General features: G+C 41.7%; 1 protein-coding gene across 15 annotated transcripts in view; it reads right to left on the minus strand.

Annotated features, from left to right (window-relative positions):
- BRSK2 (BR serine/threonine kinase 2) overlaps window positions 1–22,270 on the minus strand; it is a 395,220-nt gene that overhangs the window by 56,230 nt on the left and 316,720 nt on the right. For 10 of the 15 annotated variants that reach the window (XM_033155249.1, XM_033155259.1, XM_033155232.1 and 7 more), the window contains exons 8-13: window positions 21,511–21,657; window positions 16,403–16,434; window positions 15,042–15,206; window positions 12,837–12,934; window positions 9,803–9,953; window positions 6,027–6,092 (exon numbers count right to left, since the gene is read on the minus strand). In XM_033155249.1, coding sequence (XP_033011140.1) covers window positions 6,027–6,092; window positions 9,803–9,953; window positions 12,837–12,934; window positions 15,042–15,206; window positions 16,403–16,434; window positions 21,511–21,657 — 659 coding nt within the window. The remainder of the gene's footprint in view (window positions 1–6,026; window positions 6,093–9,802; window positions 9,954–12,836; window positions 12,935–15,041; window positions 15,207–16,402; window positions 16,435–21,510; window positions 21,658–22,270) is intronic. The other 5 variants (XM_033155225.1, XM_033155215.1, XM_033155304.1 and 2 more) reach the window with 1 other exon arrangement.

The following is a 22,270-nucleotide window of genomic DNA, read 5'->3' on the forward strand; positions in this document are numbered from 1 at the left end:
CTGACCCCGGGATCCAGAGGTTTTTTCCAACTACCACCTGTTTACTAATACTCCCTTTGGGGGCAGTGTGCTTGAGAAGGTGGTGGTTGCTCACTTACAGGTGCACTCTTGGAGGAAACTGATTATCTGCACCTAATTCAATCTGAATTCAGACTTGGTTTTAAGACAGAATTGGCCCTGATCACTCTGATGGATGACTTCCAGCAGAGAAACAGAGGGAGTGCAACCCAGTTTATCTTCTTGGATCTCTCAGTAGCTTTTGATACTGTTGACCACAGTATTCTCCTGGATCATCTCCATGGGGTGGTAGGAAGAAGCACTTTATTATGGTGGTTCAGCTCTTATCTGCAGAGATAGTTCCAGTGAGTAGCATTGGAGCACTGTGCCTTGGTTTAATGTTTAATTATGTTTTTGTATGTGCTGGAAGCCACCAATCTGATGGATAATAATAATAATAATAATAATAATAATAATAATAATAATAATAATAATATAACTTCCCCTCTCCAATTCCTATGGGCTGTTCTGGTGGTTCTCCCTCCCCCCAACAATTTGGGGGGAGTGCAGGGGAAATCACGTCTGCACAAGCAGAAGTCCTTGTGCAGAGCTTCCACTGACAGAGCTTCTTAGGTGAAACCCACCCAATGTCCCCAGTACTATTTAACAACTATATGCAGCCACTGGGAGCAGCCATTAGGAGATCTGAAGCAAATGGTCACCAATATGCAGATAACGCTGAGCTATGTTTCTCTGTAACATCTGGGTCAGGCAAGGCTGTGAATTTCCTGAACCAGAGTCTGGCCACAGTAATGGAATAAACTGAGAATGACTCATGGGAAGACAGAAACCCTATAGATAGGTCTTTTTCATGGTCAATAAATTAGATATCTGCTTGTTCTGGATGTATTTGCATTTCCTCCACCGGAGTAGGTACATAGTATCCTAGATCCATCTTTGTCAATAGAGACCCAAGTGACTCCTGTGGCACATAGTGTTCACTACCAACTTTGGTTGGTGTGACAGATATGCCCATTCCTTGGCAGCGATAGTGGTCCATGGTGTAACATGCTGTTTAGGGGGCTGCTCTTAAACTTGGTTTGGAAGCTGCAGCTTGTGCAGAATATTGAGGCTGGAGTACTGAGTGTCTAGGTATGTACACCAGTGCTTGAAGATCTGCACCAGGTGGCTAACTACTACCGAGCCGAATTCAAGGTTTTATTATTGACATGTAAAGCCCTAAACAACTTGGGAGCAGTATACCTAGATGACCACCTCCCCTGCTATAGGCCAAATCATCCTTTACAATAACCAGACCCTGTTCACTGTAGGATGGCCAGTGGATTGCCAGTTGGAAACCATTTGGAAACAGGCCTCTTCAGTTATAGCACTAACCCTCTGTTCCCCACAAGAGAATTAGGGGAAGCTCAATCTCAGTTGTCTACTCAGGCGTATTTGGATGCTTGAGAGCGTTATCCTGTCCAGTAGCTGACTTGCTGTTTAAATGATTGTCTTATTAACAATGGATTCATTGCAATTTGTTGCATTTAGCTGTATTTTTATTTCCTAATTTTTGCAAACCACTTAGGGATTTTGCCAAAAATGTAAAATAAATAAAACACTCAACTCTCCTCCATTTCATAAATGATATTGCCATATGGATATATGTCCTTTCAATCAGATTTGAGGTGTTACTAAAAGGTCCATCAGATACATATTTCTAACTTATTTACACCCATAGACATTATTCTTTGTGTATCCCTTATAGTCCTTGTATACCTTCCATTTTTGTGAAGTTCTGGTGAATATTACTGATGTAGAGAAGGAATATATGAAACTTATAAATCCACATTTTCATATATAAAAGGCCACATTTTGTTGCTAGATTTAGCAGTGCAGATATTTTTACAATTGATGTTCCCAAGTACATTATCTGGTTATCTGGATTTGCATGTAAATCAATGTGCAAGTGCCTGCACATAACACATACCCAAATGCTGAGAAAGTAAACAGAAAGTGTGTGTGTGTGTGTGTGTGTGTGTGTGTGTGTGTGTGTGTGTGTTCATATCAATTTGTACACATAAATGCTATTAATCTTTAGTTTTCCCAGAAAGGGAAAGGCACTTAGGATTTTAACGATGAGTGTGGACATCACATTGACAATGGGGAAAGAAAGTACGGAAATGAGGTTATTTAAACAAAAATAATAATCCCAGAACACAATAAACCCAGCAGCGCAGACATGTGCATTTCCTACAGTACTGAAGCATGTGAACTACAGAGCTGCAGCAACCCGGATGTAGAAGAAGCACTGAGGGACAGGGCAACAGATGAGAGACACAGAAAGAGAGAGAGAGAGAGAGAGAGAGAGAGAGAGAGAGAGAGAGAATGGAGGGAGAGAGGGAGGGAAAGGAACAGTGGCCTCAGCTACCAAGACAACTGTGTGCATCTAGAGGGGCAGGATCCTTAAAGATGCAGTATTCCTTTTAAAATAAACCAAGAGTGAGATAAATGTTAAGACATTGACCAGGCACCATTTCAAAGTGTGATTTGTTATCCCAACAAGCAAATATTTTGATGGGGTTTTCTTTGTTGCACTTCTTTTCTGTTCCTGCACTTGGACCTATATTTTCTCATCTTCCCATAACCTTTTCCTCAGTGTACATAAAAAAGACCTAACCCATAAAAATTTAGAAATCCCCCTTTCCCCTTTGTGGATCACACATGCCCCTCCCCTCCATTTCCTGCATCCTTTCATAGATCAGAAAACTGCCACTTTGGGTCAGAGTTAAGAATGTGCTGTTTGTAACTGACTTCTGCGATGGCTTTCAAATCATAATTATTTCTACAGATGGGAGTACAATTGCCATATATTCTTCTCATACAAAAGGTTATGGAGCATGGTTGATCTTTTCTGTGGATTTGTATTTGCTAAACTAATCTTACAAATGGTTTATCTTCAAAGTGTGATGCTGCATGCCCTACTTCAACTAACTTTTCTAAGAAATAGTTGAGACTTGTGGAGAGTTGTGATTTGTTTATGAATTGAGCCATTCCCCAAAATTGTTCAGCTCATGCATACCCACTGTAAAAGTCCATTTGTATTGACTTCAAGATGTGAAATGGAGCCTACTTTTGTCAGTTCTTCCAGGAAGGAGCAGAACTGGAAATGTTACTCTTGTCACTAATAAAATATTGATGCATTTATAGAGGTCTCCTCCTCCTAAGCATTCCATGTGCTTCACAAACACCGTCTCAACAATGCTCAACATATAAAATAGGCCAGCATTACACTTCCCCTGCTACAGAACCAGTCCAAAACTAAGAGAGGCTGCTGTAGCAAAGTGAGACTTGTCTGTTTTTCAAAATAAAAGGGGGAAAAACCCATCAGTGCAGGCACCCATTCTGGGGAAATGGTAAGTTGACCGAGACTTGTGTAACTACAGGAGAAAAAAGGTTAAGGTGGGTTGAATGATGGTGGGAAGATCTAGTAAAAAGTTTTTTTTTTTCTTAAGGGAAATGCATCAAAAGCCAATGTAGTGATAAGGAAAGGGGAAATGGCCAAGGCTGGGCTATCATCCTGATCTGTCTGGCAAGAACTTTGACAGGGCTAACAAGATGTGGTTAGGTTTTCAGAACCCCATCCCACAACTGTCACTCCAGGCTGAGATTTGTATCAAGGCTCTGGCTCCCACAACAGAGCTTGGGGACTCCCTGACGAGTACTGCACAAGACAGCAGCTCATTATTTCCCCCCAGCTTGTGAACTTTTTATGAGTTCCTGGCAGCTTGGCTGCCTGCAATGCTCTCTTCCTGCAGGCCCACATAAAAATGAGTGCCTTGTATGCTGCGCCAGAATCAGACCATCCATCTGCTGACAGGCAGAGTTCCCCCTATCTGCAGCTTTTAAATGTGAAACCTGCAGGTCCTTTAAAATGTTCATTTAGTGGACTTTCTTGGCCTACAAAAGCAGTTTCTAGGCTTAATTTGAGCCAAGGTTCGCAAAAGCTCAGTCCAAGAGCCCATTTTCAATATTATGAATACCAGCTCAAGTGCACTGCAGTGGCTAAGCAACTGAGGGCTCATCCACAATTCCACTTGCCCCATGCTTAGAAAGCACAGGTCCAAGCAATTTCCCCCTGCTCCACTTCTTTCCCAGGAAAAACCCGCTCTTTAGCTCTAAATCAGAATGAACAACAATCCATGGAAAACCCTATAGCTCTTTGTCCTTATTCAGCACTAAAGAGTGGTTTTCCCCAGAGGAAAAGCAGTGGGACAACAGTGGATAAACAAAAGTGTGGATAACACTAGGAAGCAACCACTTCAAATCTTGCCCTTGTAATGTACTCAGATCAGAGCCAGTGGGGGTGGGGTGGGTAGAGTGTTGAATTAGAACCTGGAAGCCCTGGGTTCAAATTTTCACTAAACTGGGAAGCCAGTCTCTCAATCTAATTTACCTCATAGGGGATTATGAGGATTAAATAGGGAAGAACCACATATGAGGAAAGGTGGGATATAATTGTATATATAAATAATAGCTCTCTTCTCCTTACCTAATAGGGCAACTGTAATGATTACAAGACAATGTATATGGAGCAATTTGAATACTCTAAAGAGATACATAATGTCACGTGTTATTCATAATGCAGTGGCTAGGACTTCTTTCCCCCAGTCTGCAGGTTGGGTGGTAGACCAATGTGCCTTTGAGTACATGCAGAATATTTTTCTTTGCCCATGTGTAACCACAGTGAGACTCCACATACTTAAGTATATGTCATGCTTCCTTACAGATTATATGAGTGTAGTCGCAAAAGGTTCCTAGGGGATAAACTAGGGGTACAATCCACAACTAGAAAACTCTCATCTATCTCAGTTGGATTTGGACACTACCTGCTGTCTATGTTCAAAAGGAAAAGACTTAAATGGTTTAAAACCTAGTTAATGTTCTAGAGCAATGAATAATTCTCCAGGTGGTTAGAAAGGAGTACTGTAGAATCTGTTTTTCAAGTGAATGAATTGGGTGCTGCCTTTGTCAATGGTAACAAGACAGGAAATGTTACACAGTGTGATTACTGTGATGCCTCATTTTTATCACTGTTAAAGTTTTTAAAAATGAAACAACTCAAAAAGTAGCAACAATGCCTTCAACAGCTGAACCAAAACAAGACCAACACAGAGTTTTGGCTGGTGCATTTTGTCATGCAGAGATGAGAAAAGCTGCACCTTTGGAAACTCCATCTGCTATACCAGTCTTAGCCAACCTGGTGCCCTCCAGATGTTTTGGATAGCAACCCCCCTTCAGATGCCAAAGGCAGCACTGCACAATTATTAAGCCCGCTTTCCCATTAACAGTCTTGTTCCTATGTCTTATGGCAGAGTGCAGCACCTTTGGGCAGCTGAACTGTCACGGCTGAGGAGGGCATGGAAAGTCAGCCTAATCTTCAAAGTTCAAGATTTAAAAAAAGGAGAGTAGCTAACATATTTTATGTAGTTCGCTTAAGGATCGGGGCCCCTTCTACTGCTGGTTAAATGGTTTACCAATACCAAATTTGGCTTCCCCAGGAGTACCACTGCCTTCCCCCATTTGCCAGCACAGAGGCAAGAAAGGTATATGGAAGAAGAGGTGGCTTCATCCCGGGGACTTTGGGAGATGGAGGAACCCTGGCTTGCCACCACCTGTTCCTTCCTCACTGTAACTCTCCTGTAAACTAGTTACTGACTCATGGTCGCAGAACACACTAGTGCAACCCCAACCCAGTGCCCTCCAGATATTATTGGACTACAACTCCCATCATCCCTTGTCAGCATGGTCAGTAGTCAGGGATAGTCCAGCATCTGGAAGGTGCTAGGCAGGGGAAGGCTGGAATAGTGTGCTGATGTGAAAAAAAAACACTAGCTATTGGTCCACCCAAAACTGGGTCTCTTTCTCTCAAGTGCAAGCAAATTTTTCCCGAGTGGAGAAGGTAAGTACTGCATCTTTAAGGAATAGCAGTGAGGTAAAGGAGAGGAACAGATTGTTGGTGTTTATACCTTTCTTCTTTGTTGAATTTGGGATTGGCGTCACAGATATCCAGGCTTTTACTGAACATTGTTTTACTATGGCAGGAACAAAGTGAGAAAACAGAGTTACTAATGTGGACATTCATATGAGATTTGCCTGACGCAGTCCCTGAGACCCACCCACCCAAAGTTAGCCCACCCATTTTGAAGAAATGCTCTGGAACAGGGATCAGAACTGTGTTCCTTTACCAATTGGGTGTCTTGCCCCAGAAAGGCACCAAATTTATGGGTGTGATCAACTTAGATTTGGCTTATACTACACCAATGAAGTAAGTGGGGAGATTTGATACTGAATTTGATGTAGAAGGCTCAAACCCCAACTCTCAAGTTGGTCATGGTGGGACGAGGCAAGATTCATTTTATACAAACCATGTCTCTAAAACTTATTGCACATGCTTTCCCCAAACCCAAGTTAGCTGATGAGGAAATGCCGACCCAAAGTAGAATCATATTCATCACAGAGATTTGTGAGACATGTCAGAATTCAGCTGAAGCCACCAACATTAAACATGGTCTGAAGAATACAGATTCAGTTAAGTGATTCAAAATGGCCTCTGCTATACATACCTTGTTCCCACAAGCCCAAGCCCTCCCCCTCCCCCCATGGCCTCATCTGCAAACAAAGGTCTAAAGGACAGGTCTGGCCTATGGACAGTTGATCTGGAGGACACCAGACCCAAATGAAAGTTGACATTCCAGATAATCAGTGTAAAGTACCCACAAGAAAAAAGGACACCAGTTTGTTGAGGGAACCAACTCTCTCAGCTCCCCTTCCAGTTCTTAATCTGCTCCCTGTACTTCATTCTGTTTGCTTAAGAGAAACCCAAAAGCCTATGACACCCATCTTTGGAAGGAGAAAGAAAGAACCTGTTGCAGGAAAATGCACCATGAACGTGGCAGCTGCTATGGCATTGATGTATCTTGGGGGAGATGAAAGGCTGAGTTTAAATATGATGAAGAACGATGTACTAAAGTCCCCAGAATAGAAAGAATAAAAGGAAATGATGTTTACAGTAACCAAAACAGCAAATGGAGGAAGCAGGATTTTCAGTAGAGAAATGTTGAAAACCAAGTTGGTTTTAGGATATTCAGCACTGCGTTTTATCTCTTCCCTCAGTAATAGTGAACAGGGAGGGAAGAGGCAGGGAATATATAAAGAGTCAGATACACTGGGAAAAAAATGTAAAGCACTGAAGAAGCTAAGTAACACTTTTCCCTCACAGTACATTAGGGTTGGCAAATAGCAGGGTTACAACAGGCCAGTCAAACCAGCACAACAGATACCTGTGTACTTTTGAGTCTCAGGCAGCCAGGAAGACAATGCATGGCAACAAAACATTTCAAGTACAGACAGACAGAAAGCAACTGAAGGTAGAGTTATGCTGGCACATAGCTCCCTCATCCCACCCCTTGGCAGGCTTCACATGATATTAAATATTCTTCAAAAATATGTCAAAGAAAGGATAGAGGTTCTTTCCAAAGCCCATTAATATTTGTCCTTTCAGCTGCATTAACTATGAACCCCAACTCTCATTTTCCCCCAAAACCTATGCCAAGATTTTGTGTGGTTTTGTACCACAAACCTTGGGTTTTGTACCACCACCTGCAGTGTACTGACACATCAAAGGATCCTAGGTAAGGATGCTGAGAATTATCTGCTATAAATCTTGTTAGAACCACAATTTCCAAACTGTCTTAGGAAAGGGAATTAGTGCTGGACCACTAATGTCTATAGTGAACATACACCTTGAGAATGTTGTTCTTCAGGGCAGATGGAACTCTAACAGAAATTACCTTTCATATGCTATTTGGAGCATAATACTATGCTGGAAGCCTTACAAAGTTTGCCTCTTGGTTGGATGTACTTGGGTTTTATTACTGATGGTACTGACAGTCTTCCTGTCAGATGGTCACCATCTCAAAACACCTTTGTTGTTAATGAACAGTCCATGTTCTGAATAAGTACACTGCCAGTAGTCTATGCTATATGCCTTTGCAATCTGAAGATGAAGTGGCTCATCTGATTTACCAAAGTATAGTCAAATAATAATAATTAATTCTATGTCTGTTCCATTTCCCTGTTCACAATCACACATTTGTATCTTCCTTTAGCAGCTATAGCCTAGCAATCAACTATATGAGCAAAAGCGCAGATGTTGTATTTGGTATGCATTCTGACTCACAAAAATATGGACACATCCTTTGCTGTGTGGCACAACCTTTTGTATAAAAGCATCACTTCAGAAAAAATTCTCTGGACTTCCGTCAATTTATCAGTTTCTACTAAAGCAGTGTTCATGCTCCCCATCCCCTGCCAACATTCAAATAAATAAAACCACACATTCTCATTTGGTGAGAGACAAAGCTGTGTAATATTTGCACTTTCCTGAAAATCTGCTATGCAACTGTCACCCCAAGGTGAGAGATAGCAGGAATTGTGCAAGCGACTTTGATGTATCAGGATTAAGGCAAGATTTTAGAATCAGGAAATGACATTCTTCCTAATTTGGGTTTTCTTTCTCAGTTGGCTAGTCCTAGCAAATTCCACCCAGACAAGTGCTTGATGTAAACAACTGGAATGCAAAACAGCATGGTAACTGTCTGCAAGTGAGTTTCTGATATTATCACAAGCTGTCTCCATCATTCTGTTCCTGAAGAGCTTCATTGTTAGGTAAGCAAAATTCTCAGCACCCAAAATGGACTTTTAGAGTTGAGACAAGGGAGCCTATGTAATCAATGGCGATAGCTCAGTATAAGAGCAGTTTAGCCTCACCACGCTTACACTTGCTTCTTAGCCTGTCATCTCTGACCGAATTGGCCTCAACCACTACATCAGAACACATTTACCAAATTACCATTTCACTACTTACTTTTCAGGCATCCTGTTGCTGCTTATCTCAGACCAAAAACTGTACAGTGCACAGCTATGTACCCCCAGCAATCAAACTTGGTTAGTCTTTGCAAATTGCTCTTTGCACACACTAGAGGTTTAACTGTACTGGACTACAGGCCCTCTTGTGTTTTCTACTTGGCGACTGGACATCAGCTAAAGTTGGGGAGGGTAAATGCTAACAACTGAGGCACAGGTCTGTGTTGGAAAAAAATTAAATTAAGCTAGATGCACAGAGTTCTTTAGTACATTTCTATATCATTTTAACACACATGGGGATTTCCTTTCATCTCTTCAACCATTAGACTTTCAGTCCCATTCAAAATATAACCAGAAGACCACAAAGAAGTTCACTGAGCTTATGCCTTCTGGGAACACATTTATTTATTTATTCATTCATTCATTTATGGCCATCTGCTGCTCACTGCAACACCATGGCTGCCATGTTTCTTCAGTCTGAGATCGGAAATAATTGATTTTCACATAAGAAACATGCACACATTTTTGGATGAGACCAGAGGCTATGGTGACACTTTTTATTTAGCTAAGATGTTTATCTTTAGCCTATGCAAGCTTCTATTGGTAATTATTCCCTCCCCCAAACACTGCTCTGAAATGCTGGATGAAAAGCAAAGGAGTAAAAAAGTATACATATAAGTTTTTAGAAAGCAACAGTAACTAGAGTAATTACGTAATTAAGTTATCTTCCTTACATATTTCTGCATGGGCTGCTGTGAGAAAACCTAGACTGATGCTGCTTCACCTGGATAAACATTATGGTGCCAGCTGAGATGGCTTCCGAAACTCTGAGCAAATGGCACAGACTTCCTGACTTTTGGCTTTGGGGACCACCTACCTCTGTCCATGCTGTGCCATTTCAATCGCTCTGCGAGCTGGAACCGGGGATCCTCCATCTGTCACACTCAGGACCTCCATTGACTTCCTTTCTGGCCTCCGCTTCCCATGTCTGTTCAGCATTGGAGAGTCCACACGCTTTCTGGGGGGGTCTTTATGCAGAGATAATGCAATCAGCATGGCTGAACACACCTCAGATGTCCCTGGCTCAAAATACTTTGCTTCCCAGGAAATACCCACACCATATTTTCTAAACTGCAAAAATAGGGGACCCCAGTGGAAAACTGAAATATTAAGACTCCTCTGTACAATATCACACATGAAAAAACCCTCTTCACTCCATGAATATCTCTCAACTATGAGTTTCCATTCAGAATGGAAACCATGAGTATCTCTCAACAGCTTTTCAAAGATGATCTTGAACTAATATAAGTAAACAAGTAAAAACAGAGCTGTGATTATCTGGAGAGTGAAATGATAAACAAACTTCTCCCACTAGACCACAGTTAAAATAAATTATGGTTTAAGGTGGGTAAGCTGAAATGATAAGAGTGCTCACTTCACTCCTCCACACTGCTTCTGCCTTGCTGCTGGGAACAAACCTGAGTCTGTTTAAGTCTGAACCCAGGCTTGTGGTTTATTTCTCTCCAAACAAACCATGCTCAGAAACCATGGTTTGTTCTTGGCTTACTGCTTGTAGCTTGTTTGGAGGAAGCAACGAGTCCTGGTTCAGGCATCATAGTAAGCCAGACCATGGCTTGCTTCCCAGTAGCACAGCAGAAGTGGGAGATGAACAAAGCAAGCTTGCTGCTCACTTGCATTAAGCCATAGTTAATTTTCATCTCTGGTTTAGCTTTACGTGCTAACCAGGCCAATGGAGCAGTCACTGAAATGGAGATTACAATATTCCAGACAAATAGCAGCAGTCACTGAAATGAAGACTACAATATTCCGGATGTAGGCAAGAAGGTTTAATATCTGCCTGTAAGCAGCTACTTAAAAGTTAAATGAAAGCATCTTAGAAGGGCAAGCAAGATAGAGCCTAAGCTTGCACTATTAAACTAACATTTACTGCCAGGAATGGTCCAACAGTGTTCTGCCCCAGTTCTCCAACAACTTGCCTTTTCAATATGTTGTGTGTGTTAAAAACTCTCGTTTTGCACTGAAGGAACTACTGCCCTCTGACAAAGCAGGGGTATTCAACCATACCACATTTTATACTCTCACGTCTTGATTTATGTGACCTTTCATATCATCATCCCTCTTCCCCAAGGAACCAAAGCAATGTTACAGCCAGGCAGAATGGAAAAAAAAATAAGCATTCTTGCATGTGTGCTGATGAGTTTGTTCTTGACAGTAGGGTTGCTAGAGCAAAGTTTTAAAAAGAAGAAATGCTGCTATCTATTCTCATAAATCTGCAGTGGCCTGTATGGAGAGATATCTGTGTGCTTCGTGCAACTGTGGAATAATGTCAAAGAGGATATCAGGCTACATTGCAGGAGAAATTTTGGTTCGATAGAGAGGAAGAAAACATACTTCTGAGAGAAGGGAACCACACACATGCACAGGATCAAAAAGAGGAAAGTTAAAAGAAAAGAAAAGAACAACAGACTACCAGAGTTGAATCATTCATTTAGCATCAGCTAGAATTCCGAAGCCTGAACTATTGCTTTAAGCTTTCTCAAACTTGCCCATGTGCACCTAGACAGATGAACACTTATTCTGCATGGCATGCATCTTTGAAGTAAGTAACATCTCCAAGCAACTATTATTACACCATCACTACTTCCCTGATCCTTTCCTCTCATCTCTTTGTTTGAGGCCACAGTTAATGGCTAATGATGAGATATTCATCAGAAGCATGATTGCTCTCAATTAAACCTTGCTCTGCATTCCCAGAGATATTGCTAGGAGCAATGAGCTAAACTTATCCACCATGCTTCCCTTGGGAAAGGAAGCACAACTAACACTTGAATAATAATGCACATGAATTCTAAAATATGATGACACATCACACAGATATATGCAGCTCAGAGATAATGTTAACACATTCAGGGAAGGCATTTTTCTTCCTGCACAGAAAAATCCAGACAATAGTTTGCATTAGTGCATGAAACGAATGTTATGATACATCTGTGGCATGCAAAGAGAATGAGGAAAGCCTACCTCAGATGCACAACTGAGGCATAAAATTGCACTTGTCTGTGCAGGAAGTCAAAATTCAATCACTTAAATAATAAGTAGCAGAATGATCTTTTGTGCCAAAGCATTTAGCCAAATCAGTTCATTGTCTATGGAGCTTACATTAAAAACACCCCTATATGTATAATTCATTGTCTAGGGCAGGGGTCAGCAACCTTCGGCTCTCCAGATGTTTTGGACTACAATTCCCATCATCCCTGACCACTGGTCCTGTTAGCTAGGGATCATGGGAGTTGTAGGCCAAAACATCTGGAGAGCCGAAGGTTGCCTATGCCTGGTCTAGGGAGTATACCTTAAGAAGTCAGAAACAGCACATCAGAAAAGACTCTCCCATATTTTTCTATAAGCATTATGTGAGATACTGTATCTTAAGAGAGCAAGTATGCTGCATTCACATTATTTAAACCCACTGGATTCACTGGAAATGCTTCCTTTCTGCTTTATGTGCATACATAGCTGAGAACATGTTTCAAGTGAAGTGATCAAGGACTGCTGACTCTGGCTTCAGTATGAAGCTCCAAGTTCAGTCTGATGCACACATGGAGCTCCCACTCACACCAGCTTTTATTTCAGTGGTAAGAGAAACTCTAGCCATGCAAGGAGATGCATAAACTGAGATGAGGTCACCTCTACTGAAGTTAATTCTAAAGCTTTTCAGGTGCAGGTAGTTCTGTATCTATATGAGACTTCCTGAAAGTTCAAGGAGCTTCTCAAATGGACTGAATATTATGTAATATGCTATAACACTTGATAAGATGTGGCCAGTCCCTCCAGTGAGAGCAACACCAAAAGAGGGACCCACTCTAGAGACACAGATTTGTTTCCGGGTATACCTATTTCATTTCTAGGAGGAAGGTCCTCATCCTCATGACTAGGATATCTCTCTTTCCGATCAAGAAGAAGAAAATAAATCATTTTCTCTTGGTTTTCTCTGGAAAAACAACAATACATCATCATTATCATCATCCAATAAAATTTTCCAGCTTTCTGCAGAATATTAACTTCATTTATGATATCTTAAATATCATAGTTGACAGTTTTAATATGATGCTCTCAGGTCATAAGAATATTAAAAGAGCCCTGCTGGATCAGACCAAAGGCCCATCTAGCCCAGCAACCTGTTCTGACAGCGACCAACCAGATGCCATGAGCAGAACCAGATGCTATGAGCAGAACCAGATGCCATGAGCAGAACCAGTGCACAACAGCACTCCACTGACTTGTGATTCCCAGAAGCTGGCATTTAGCAGCATACTGCCCTCGTCAATGGAGGGGGAACTTAGTAATCGAATCTTTTGGGGGAAAGAATATGAGGGATATGAATACATTTATAAATAAATAAATAAATGTTTTGCTCCATGTAAAATACTCTCTTCACGTGGAAAAGAAGCAAATAAAGGAGACACATTTCCATGTGCACATTTTGGTTTGGTTTTTACACGGAGGAGTTTTTAAGCATATAACCCTCCCCTCTGTATCTGAAGTGGTACAGCTTAAAAAGGATTGCATCAGGCCACTGGTAGAGGAACCATGGGGACTTCTTACAACTTTGGTCCCCAAGCATGTTCTGCCTCTGCCACCAGAGCCAGAAGCTGTGAGAGGCAGCAGTGTCCCTGGCCTGTGAGAGAGCCTGTGAGGAGCCCTTGACTTGTGATGGACTGAACATTCAGTTGCTCTAGCGGCCATTCCTGAGCCAGAGGAAGTTTGTATATGCTTTTCTGCGATTATGCAGGTGGCAACTCTTGTCTATTTTACTGTATTTTAAAAAAAATATCAGGAGCTGTCTCAATAACTTTGGTTAGTAGCCAAGGTTAAAAATAGTCCAAATAAATAAAGGCTGATCTATGAATCAATAATCTGAATCTTGCTTCTGTTGGTGGCCTTAGACAGATCACTGTTTGTCAGCTTCAGCCCCTCACTTCCCACCACCTGCAAGATGGGAGATAATTATACTGAGCTACCCTACAGGATTGTTGTACTACAACTAAATAATGCATATGAAGCACTTTGTACTACTACTACTACTACTACTACTAATAATAATAATAATTTATTTATACCCCGTCCATCTGGTTGGGTTTCCCCAGCCACTCTGGGTGGCTCCCAACAGAATATTAAAAACATGATAAAAGATCAAACATTAAAAACTTCCCTAAACAGGGCTGCTTTCAGATGTCTTCTAAAAGCCAGATAGTTGTTTATTTCTTTGACATCTGATGGGAGAGTGTTCCACAGGGTGGGCGCCACTACCGAAAAGGCCCTCTGTCTGGTTCCCTGTAACCTCACCTCCCGCAATGAGGGAACCGCCAGAAGGCCCTCGGCGCTGGATCTCAGTGTCCGGGCTGAACGATGGGGGTGGAGACGCTCCTTCAGGTATACAGGACCGAGGCCGTTTAGGGCTTTAAAGGTCGGCAACAACACTTTGAATTGTGCTTGGAAACATACTGGGAGCCATGTAGGTCTTTCAGGACCAGTGTTATATGGTCTCGGCAGCCATTCCCAGTCACCAGTCTAGCTGCTGCATTCTGGATTAGTTGTAATTTCCGGGTCACCTTCAAAGGTAGTCCCATGTAGAGCGCATTACAGTAGTCCAAGCAGTATACTGATGTTGAGTATTATTGTTACTACTACTGGTAGTAGTTGTAGCAGTAGCAGTATCTGCCAGAACTGCATCAGCTCCTAGTAACCCTCAAGAGTTTCCTGCTAGCAAGGATAGATAATACTGAACTGGGTGGGTGGCAAGTCTGATTTAACACAAGGAATTTCTTTTCACATCTCAATCTGCTGAAAAATTATTATTGGCTCATCTTAATATATATGGCCCATGCACCAGGGTAACATTATGTCACAGAGCCTATTTAACAGATGAGTACAAAAGATCTTCCATGGCTGCTGCAGGGAAAAGAAATACTGCATGTAGCAAAGTTTGCCTTTCAACAGAAAACTGTAATAGCTAAATAAATCATGCCTTCCATGCTTTTTGGTGACTGTTCCCATATACCCATCAAACCTATCTTAAGCAAACTCTGAATGCTTACTCTTCTGTTAGCAGGTCCTGTAAGAGTTTATTTCTGTCACGAAAGCAACCTAACGAGTGCATGCTCTCTAAAACATCAGGATCAATGTCCTCCAAGGAAGGGAGAGAGCGAATCTGCACCTTTCGAGGAATTGGTTGTTCTGGTTCTGGCTCATTCTTACCCCCTCTGCAGAAAAGGAAACAGAGAAAAAGTAAAACATGGTATCATTTTAATAACAAGGCTATGAAAAGCCACCTGTCTTCCTAAGAACAGACTTCCTCTATCTTCATAATTTAAAAGGATATTAATACCATGAATACCTTGCAGATCCACTGAATAGTAACTTCATACATGGAAATAAGCCCCATTCATTTCAGTAAATGCATTTTCAAGTAAATATACAACCGTGGGCTAAACTATGAAGGATAGTTGCAAGGCATGGATTTTTAGCAGCACTGATTGAGTAAGCATCTAGGTAAAATATTTACTATGGGCAATGAAAATCCCCAGGAATGTGGATTCAAGAATCACAGTTACCAACCTGTTTTAGGGGATTTTTATTTTTAGCATACTGCCACTTTAATTTAATGCAAAACAAAATCTTATTCATAAGTACTCTATGAAGCAGAACTCACTATCTATATTACGAATGGAACCCAAGTGCAATGTCTTGTTCAGCTGTTAGCTGTCACTCCTGTACTTGATGTGTCATAACATTTCAGTCTAGCTGACCTGTTTTATCTCCTGAATGTTGCCACTGTTATCAGTCATGGCAACAGCAGGTACACACACATTCACACTAACAGATACTGATGTCATAAAAATAAGGCTCATTTCCAGGTATAGGCAGACTGGGTGTGACTGGGAAAGACTTTTGTTTGCAGGTAAACAGTGTTTCCATGTGCTCTGGCACTCGTCACGGTGTCCTGATGCGCCAGAAGCAGTTTAGTCATATTGGCCACATGACCAGGAAAACGGTCGGCAGACAAATGCTGGCTCCCTTGGCCTGAAGCGAGATGAGCGCCACATCCCATAGTCAAGTTTGACTGGATTTAACCATCCAGGTTAGGGATGCTTCAGTTATGTTTTGAGCACCCATGAATGCCGGAAAGAAACCCATCTATTTCCCCTGTGATTTTAAAAAGGGATCTTGTGATGGATTGTATTCAGGTTTATCCATAATAGTGTAGAATGCACAGGAATCTCTAACAGTACTAATCTAATCAGTGAGCACAGACAATGGTGGGCCTCTAGTTTTTTCTGCTGAGCTCACAGTTGCCCACAATGCAGACATGGTGCAGAAGATATGTACAATTCTCTAGCTTCCCTGAAAAGCAGTGACTTTGATATGTCTTTCTAAACATCAACAAAAAGTTACTTACATATACCATATGTGCTTCTGAATGTGTTCTAGCTACAAGAAAAGAGTAAAAAGAAATGAGTAAACTCAAAATATCAGGTACGTATTATGCTATTGAGCATTGCAATTTGGTGGACATTAGAACACAGAGGTGTTATCTCTACAGAAGGGTCCCTGTCTCTATTCCTATGGCAGGATGCTGTGACTACACTAATCTTTTTATACACACCAAAACCAGATAGACATGTGCCAGGTGCCCCTCATCCTCAAGCTGCAACATATTACAGGTGAAAATAGCTGCAGGACAAAGCTTACTACCAGAAATTGGTCTAGATTGCATGCAAAGGGGGGAAATGTTTTTAAGTGACAAGCCTAGAACCCCAGCACCAAACATTTCTCAGTCAAATTATCTAGGTTACAGGAACCATTTTTTCAAAAATTGGCATCATTTGGAGACATCGCGTTACATGTCACACAAAGAAGACTGGTAGCTTGCCTGACTCCACCCCCCACCCCCACATCAAGTTCCTGTTCTCTTCAAGGGTGCCCAACACAGTTCTGGCAGATTGCTCTGCATCATGGAGTAATCTTTCTTGCCCTTCTACCTCTGTCCACTGAAGGCTGAGGAAGTGAAAGATATGCCAGAGCTTGCATGAGATTCAGGGATTTATTAAAGACACAGAGGCGAAGATTGAATGAGAACCCAGTGAGTCCAAGGACTGAAATACTGTAGCCAAAGTCTTCAATTCTAAACAAACTGTGCTAAATAGAAGTGCAGCAGGAGTTGCAGACCATGTGCAGAAGTCACATGCTGGACATTTTCTTGCAGCATCAAAATCAACCAGACAGATATGCAAAATGATTTTTAATCATGCAGGCCACAGACACATAATTCTTGCTCTGCCTCATCCATTCCTATTCAAACTAACAGCTGGCTAACAGAAGAGATAGATTGCTTGCTGGATGACGATTCCAAGTGAATGTGCCTCAAATCAAACTGCTGAGCTCACAAGTATGCACTGTGCATAGGGGCTGAAACTATGTGTGACCTAGAGAAGGGCAGAGAACTGGAACGACTTAGGAACCCCATTGGCTGAAGCAAGGGATCAGAGGCCCATTAAAACTGGCCAGGAAGAACTAAGGCAGCTGTCCTGCTCTCATTACTTTCCACTTCATTTCCAGACTAATGAGAACTGGAGAGCCAAAACATGTGCATTGCTACGTGAAGGAACACAACAGGCTGAGGGAAGGCTGCTTTGAGGCCGAGAGAAGCAGGGGAATCAGAGGCTCCTGTACATTATATAACAATCATATTGGAACGCTCCAAACAGACTTCCTTTTTGTTTTAATGAGGCAGCTTATTTGGTGTGACTGTGACAGGGGTTTACCAAAATCAAAAGCACAAGGAACAGAATTCTGAACAGTAAAAGTTGAAAGTGGGTAAGAAAATCTTAAGTTTCCTCTATTTTCGATAGTAAAGGGAAATGTTAGGCTTGCTGCTCCAAACTAGCTCACCTTGTCAAAGCTAGAGTTTTAGTGTAACTATAGTAAGACAACTGTAATGGTAGGATGGTCCCCAGCTACAGAGCCAATCCTGTATGGTTGGTTAGTAGCATTGGGGAACCTACCCTAATTCTTTCTCTCTGCTTCCAACACCCACTTACGGATCCCCTAGGACCAGGGGTGTGGGCTTCCCACAGCCTGCTGCATTCCAAGTCTCTGGCTTGACAACTTCAGCCTACCTCCCCCCTCCCAAGCACTTTACCAATCAGTAGCATAGGTCCATGCAGCCCTAAGCCACAAGAGTCAAGTAGCCCTTTTGTGTTTTCACCCACCAGTCCAATTAAACAGTTTGTGCAAATGGATCATAGGTAAAAAGTAATCTCTAGAGTTATAAAGAGCTGCTGTTTCTCCTTCCCCCTTAATGCACATTTCCTACTTCTGCCTTAGTTTCTAGACAGATATTCAACAGGTAAAGCCTTTTCTTGTATGGAAATCCAATAATGGAAAGAGCTTCACCATGACTGTGCTCCCTCTAATTTTGTGTTATGCCATGCCCGCCCCCCAATGACAGGCATTTTGTGATGGGCACCCCCAGCACTCTCTCAAAAATCAGAATGTGTCCCCTGGTCCAAAAAATGTTGGTGGCCCTTGGTACAGATGAAAAGGCTAAGGCATGTCAATGTTGGCTTCATTTTGAAGCCTTCCTACAGTTGCAGCTTTCATGCATTGGAGCTAGTGGGGAAGAAGGAAGGGCAGCTAAGAAGGGCAGGGCCAGATATACAAACAATCACACTCCTTTAACACACATAAGTCACCTAACACAGAGAGACACCTGACACTGGCACACTCTTCTTTCTCTCATGCTGGCACACACAGAGGTTATGGGGAGAGGGGAACCAGCATTTATGGGCTCCATTTGCTGAAGTGGGAACTGCCTTCTCTGCCCATTGCAAGACCAATGCCTTCTTGGATCAATTCTGAAGATACATTACGATTGCTAAGGCGACAGTTTCCAAGCCAGATGTGTTTTCAGTATTTCCCAAGTCAGAAGAGCCTGCAAGGTCATGGCTGCAGCCAAGACTGAGACAATTTGACCCTTCATATAAGGATATCAAATGGAAGTCTGTTGTGTTTCTTTTGCTCTTGCCACTTCAAGCTAAACATTGTAGGGCTAAAGAGGACTTGGTCAGAAACTAGCCTTAAAAATGCAGCCGTAGTGGTAGTTTCTAAAAATCTCACTTTCAGGTTTTCTACTTGGGGATATGGAATATGTTCTATAAAATCAGTCTCTATTCTTATTCCAATTTAATTGCATTGAAATATTATGATGATATCATACATTCCTTGCTTGCTGCTGCCAACATGTCCACTGCCTTTTATTTTTCTTTTTTTTAAAAAAAAGATGGCATAATTAATTAATGCTTTGTTACTTTTCATCTACTTTAAAGTGACAAGGAAGGGTTACAGGAGGGCAATTGGTTTTGACAAGGAGTAGACTGTAGGCTTTTTGCTATGCAGAGCTAGAGAATGTGATCCACAGTGGGAGTTAATCTCACTCCTTCTACCTTCATTTAAAACATGGTATTTAAATGTGTTTAAGCGACAAAGGCATTTAACAGGCTTCCCCAAGAGGTTTTCCTCTCTGTTCTAACTAGTGCTTGCTACATTTAATGCCGTTTCGGAAAGAAGCTTTAAAAATCCCATTTCCATATATCAGAGGAAGTGTAGCCCAGATATTGTCAAATTACAGTTTCCAAAATCCAGTACTATCGGCCATGCTGATTGAGGGTTATGGAAGTCCAACATCTGCAGGGCGGCTTGTTGGCTACCCCTGCTATAACATATGGCCCCATTATGCATTATAAAAACAATCTCTATAGGCAAACCCACAGTGGAAGTTCCATTTTTAATATTTGAGGAGGGAACAAGGAATATAGTTCTGCAGCTTTTTTTTAGGAAGACCCCAGAATTGTTCATCTTCACATTAGAGAAGAAAATAAAAGCATATGCAACTTCTCAAGTCGCACACAGCTTGTGATTAGTCACTGTGGAAGGCTAGTTGTACATTACCAAGGGACAATTGCAAATACTGTGAATTACTATAGGGCTTATCCACACTTACTTTTTGCCCCATTCTTTCCAGGCACAGGTCTGCACTTTTACACTCCACATCAAAGGGGGGGGGGGTTGCCCTAAGCTTTCCTTGGGAAAACTCGATCTTTAAAGCTAAATTGGAACAAGCATCAATTCGGGTTTTCAGCAGATTGCCATTTGCTCCATTCGAGCTGTAAAGAGTGGGCTTTCATGGGGATAGCTCCAGAGGAAAAGAAAAGAAAAGAAAAGAGGATACTCAGCGACAGAGCTTTAAATAGCAGACCATGCCTGGAAAGAACGGAGGAAAGGTAAGTGTGGATAAGCCCTCAGTTAGATAGTGGACTTTGTAATGACCCAAGAATCAATAATAACAATGGAGCACTGAAAATTTACAGTAGTTTATGTAAATTAATGGTTGTAAATGAATGCACAACAGGATGCACACACACACTGCTCTTTGAAACACAGGCATCTGCACAAAATATCTGTGTATTGGAGTAAGGTGGGAAATAAGTGGGAACTCTGAAACTCAGCAACACCTAGATTGTGATGGATCTAGGATATTATGAGTTGCTCACTAAGCTGCATGCAACCTAGAATGATAATAAGTGGAACTGAAAGATAGGCAATTACTATGCAATGAGGTGAGGGTTTTGTTTCCACCTCTAGCAGATGTGTGTCTGGGAGGGTGTGGGGCTCACGTCATTAAATCATCATTTCATTTAATGTAGACTGACCTAATAGAGTGCAGTCTTCTGTGGGAAAGTCAAACAATGATCCAAGTTGTGATTTATAAATATTTTAATAGAATGAAGTTCTGAGAGGAGTTTCAGATTTACATTTTTTCATACATACTCCCATGCAGAAGGAATCTGTGAGCTCAATATTATCTACAAAATCATTGCTGGCACCTATATACTGTATATGTTGTCTGGTACCAAAAATGCAAGAAATGTCACCAATTATACTAGATGTCTTGCTTTTCAAAATCATTTAAACTTACAATATTGGCATGGTATACACACAAAACGTCCCCATGCAACCCTGACATAGTTCCTCTGCAAAAAGTACCAAGGTGAAACTTCTCAGAAAACACAGGAGAGTAATCTAGACATATGCAAGCAACAAAGTCTGGGTCCAAATACCAATTGTGCCAACATTCATAAATGGAGGCTTTGTAATGGCAAACATATAATGGCAAACTCTGCAATCTGTTTGCAAGCTGAGCCCAAACTGCAACAACATGACACCCAGCTCATTATTGGTTTACTTGCACCATCACTAGAGCTCCTGCTGTCACATCCATCACTTTACCTTTGTAAAGTGCAACAGAAGGATGTTCTATTTGATGGCCACCCTGTGAGATCTATCCCACCCCAACCCTCATTTCAACAGCAGCATCCCAAGCATCAGTGGCCACAGTATGAAATTTTATGTGTGTACAATTTATGTTTGGCATTAAATAAAAACACACAACTTTTAGAAGTGAGTAGAAAGCAGAAGTCACGGGATCTACAGTGAATGCTTTCTTACCGTCAGCCGTTTCGAGGCATCCACTTCAATCATCCCCCGCAAGAGATTTTGGCAATCTGGGGGGATGAAATGTGGCATATGGAACACACCACGTTTCACTTTCTCCAGCAGCTGCCGCAAGTTATCGTCATCGAACGGTAGGGCACCCTGGAGCAGCATGACAGAGGAAAAAGAGGGAAAAGTAGTAGAGGAAGGAAGAAAGGTAAATGGGTGTTGAACACAAGCAATGACAGAACAGAGGAGAGATATGAGGAGACATTTGGGCCCAAACTACATAGGAGGTTAGTCACAATGCAGGCCATTAAATGCAGAGTACGTTTCTGATAAGCAGTCCATGGGAGGAGAGGGGTCCCTGCTCTAGACTGGGATCCTAGTGTGAGAAGTGTAGGAGAGGGTAAACTTCTGCAAAGCTAGATCATGTCATCAGAAAGGGATAGCTTTGTTTGGACTTAATTTAGTCATAACAGAGCACTTGAACACATCAGAATGGCCTTAGCCCCCTAAATAATGTGTAGTGCCAGAAATGGTTGAATCTTGCCACTAGCTACTCAACAGAACCCAAATTCTGTCACATGTGGTTTGGCCCTAAAATAATGGATCCAAAACAAAGATTGGGTAGAGAACAGTTCTGAAAGCAGCATACCCCTTTATCCCTTTCAGCATAGAAAATAAAACTTGGTGGAACATAGATAAATATCTTGAATTTTAATTAGACAATGAGGAACAGAACGTAGCATGAATGGTTTTCAAGAAAATTATC

This window comes from Lacerta agilis, chromosome 1, assembly GCF_009819535.1.
Source record: "Lacerta agilis isolate rLacAgi1 chromosome 1, rLacAgi1.pri, whole genome shotgun sequence".
NCBI classification, from domain to species: Eukaryota; Metazoa; Chordata; class Lepidosauria; order Squamata; family Lacertidae; genus Lacerta; species Lacerta agilis.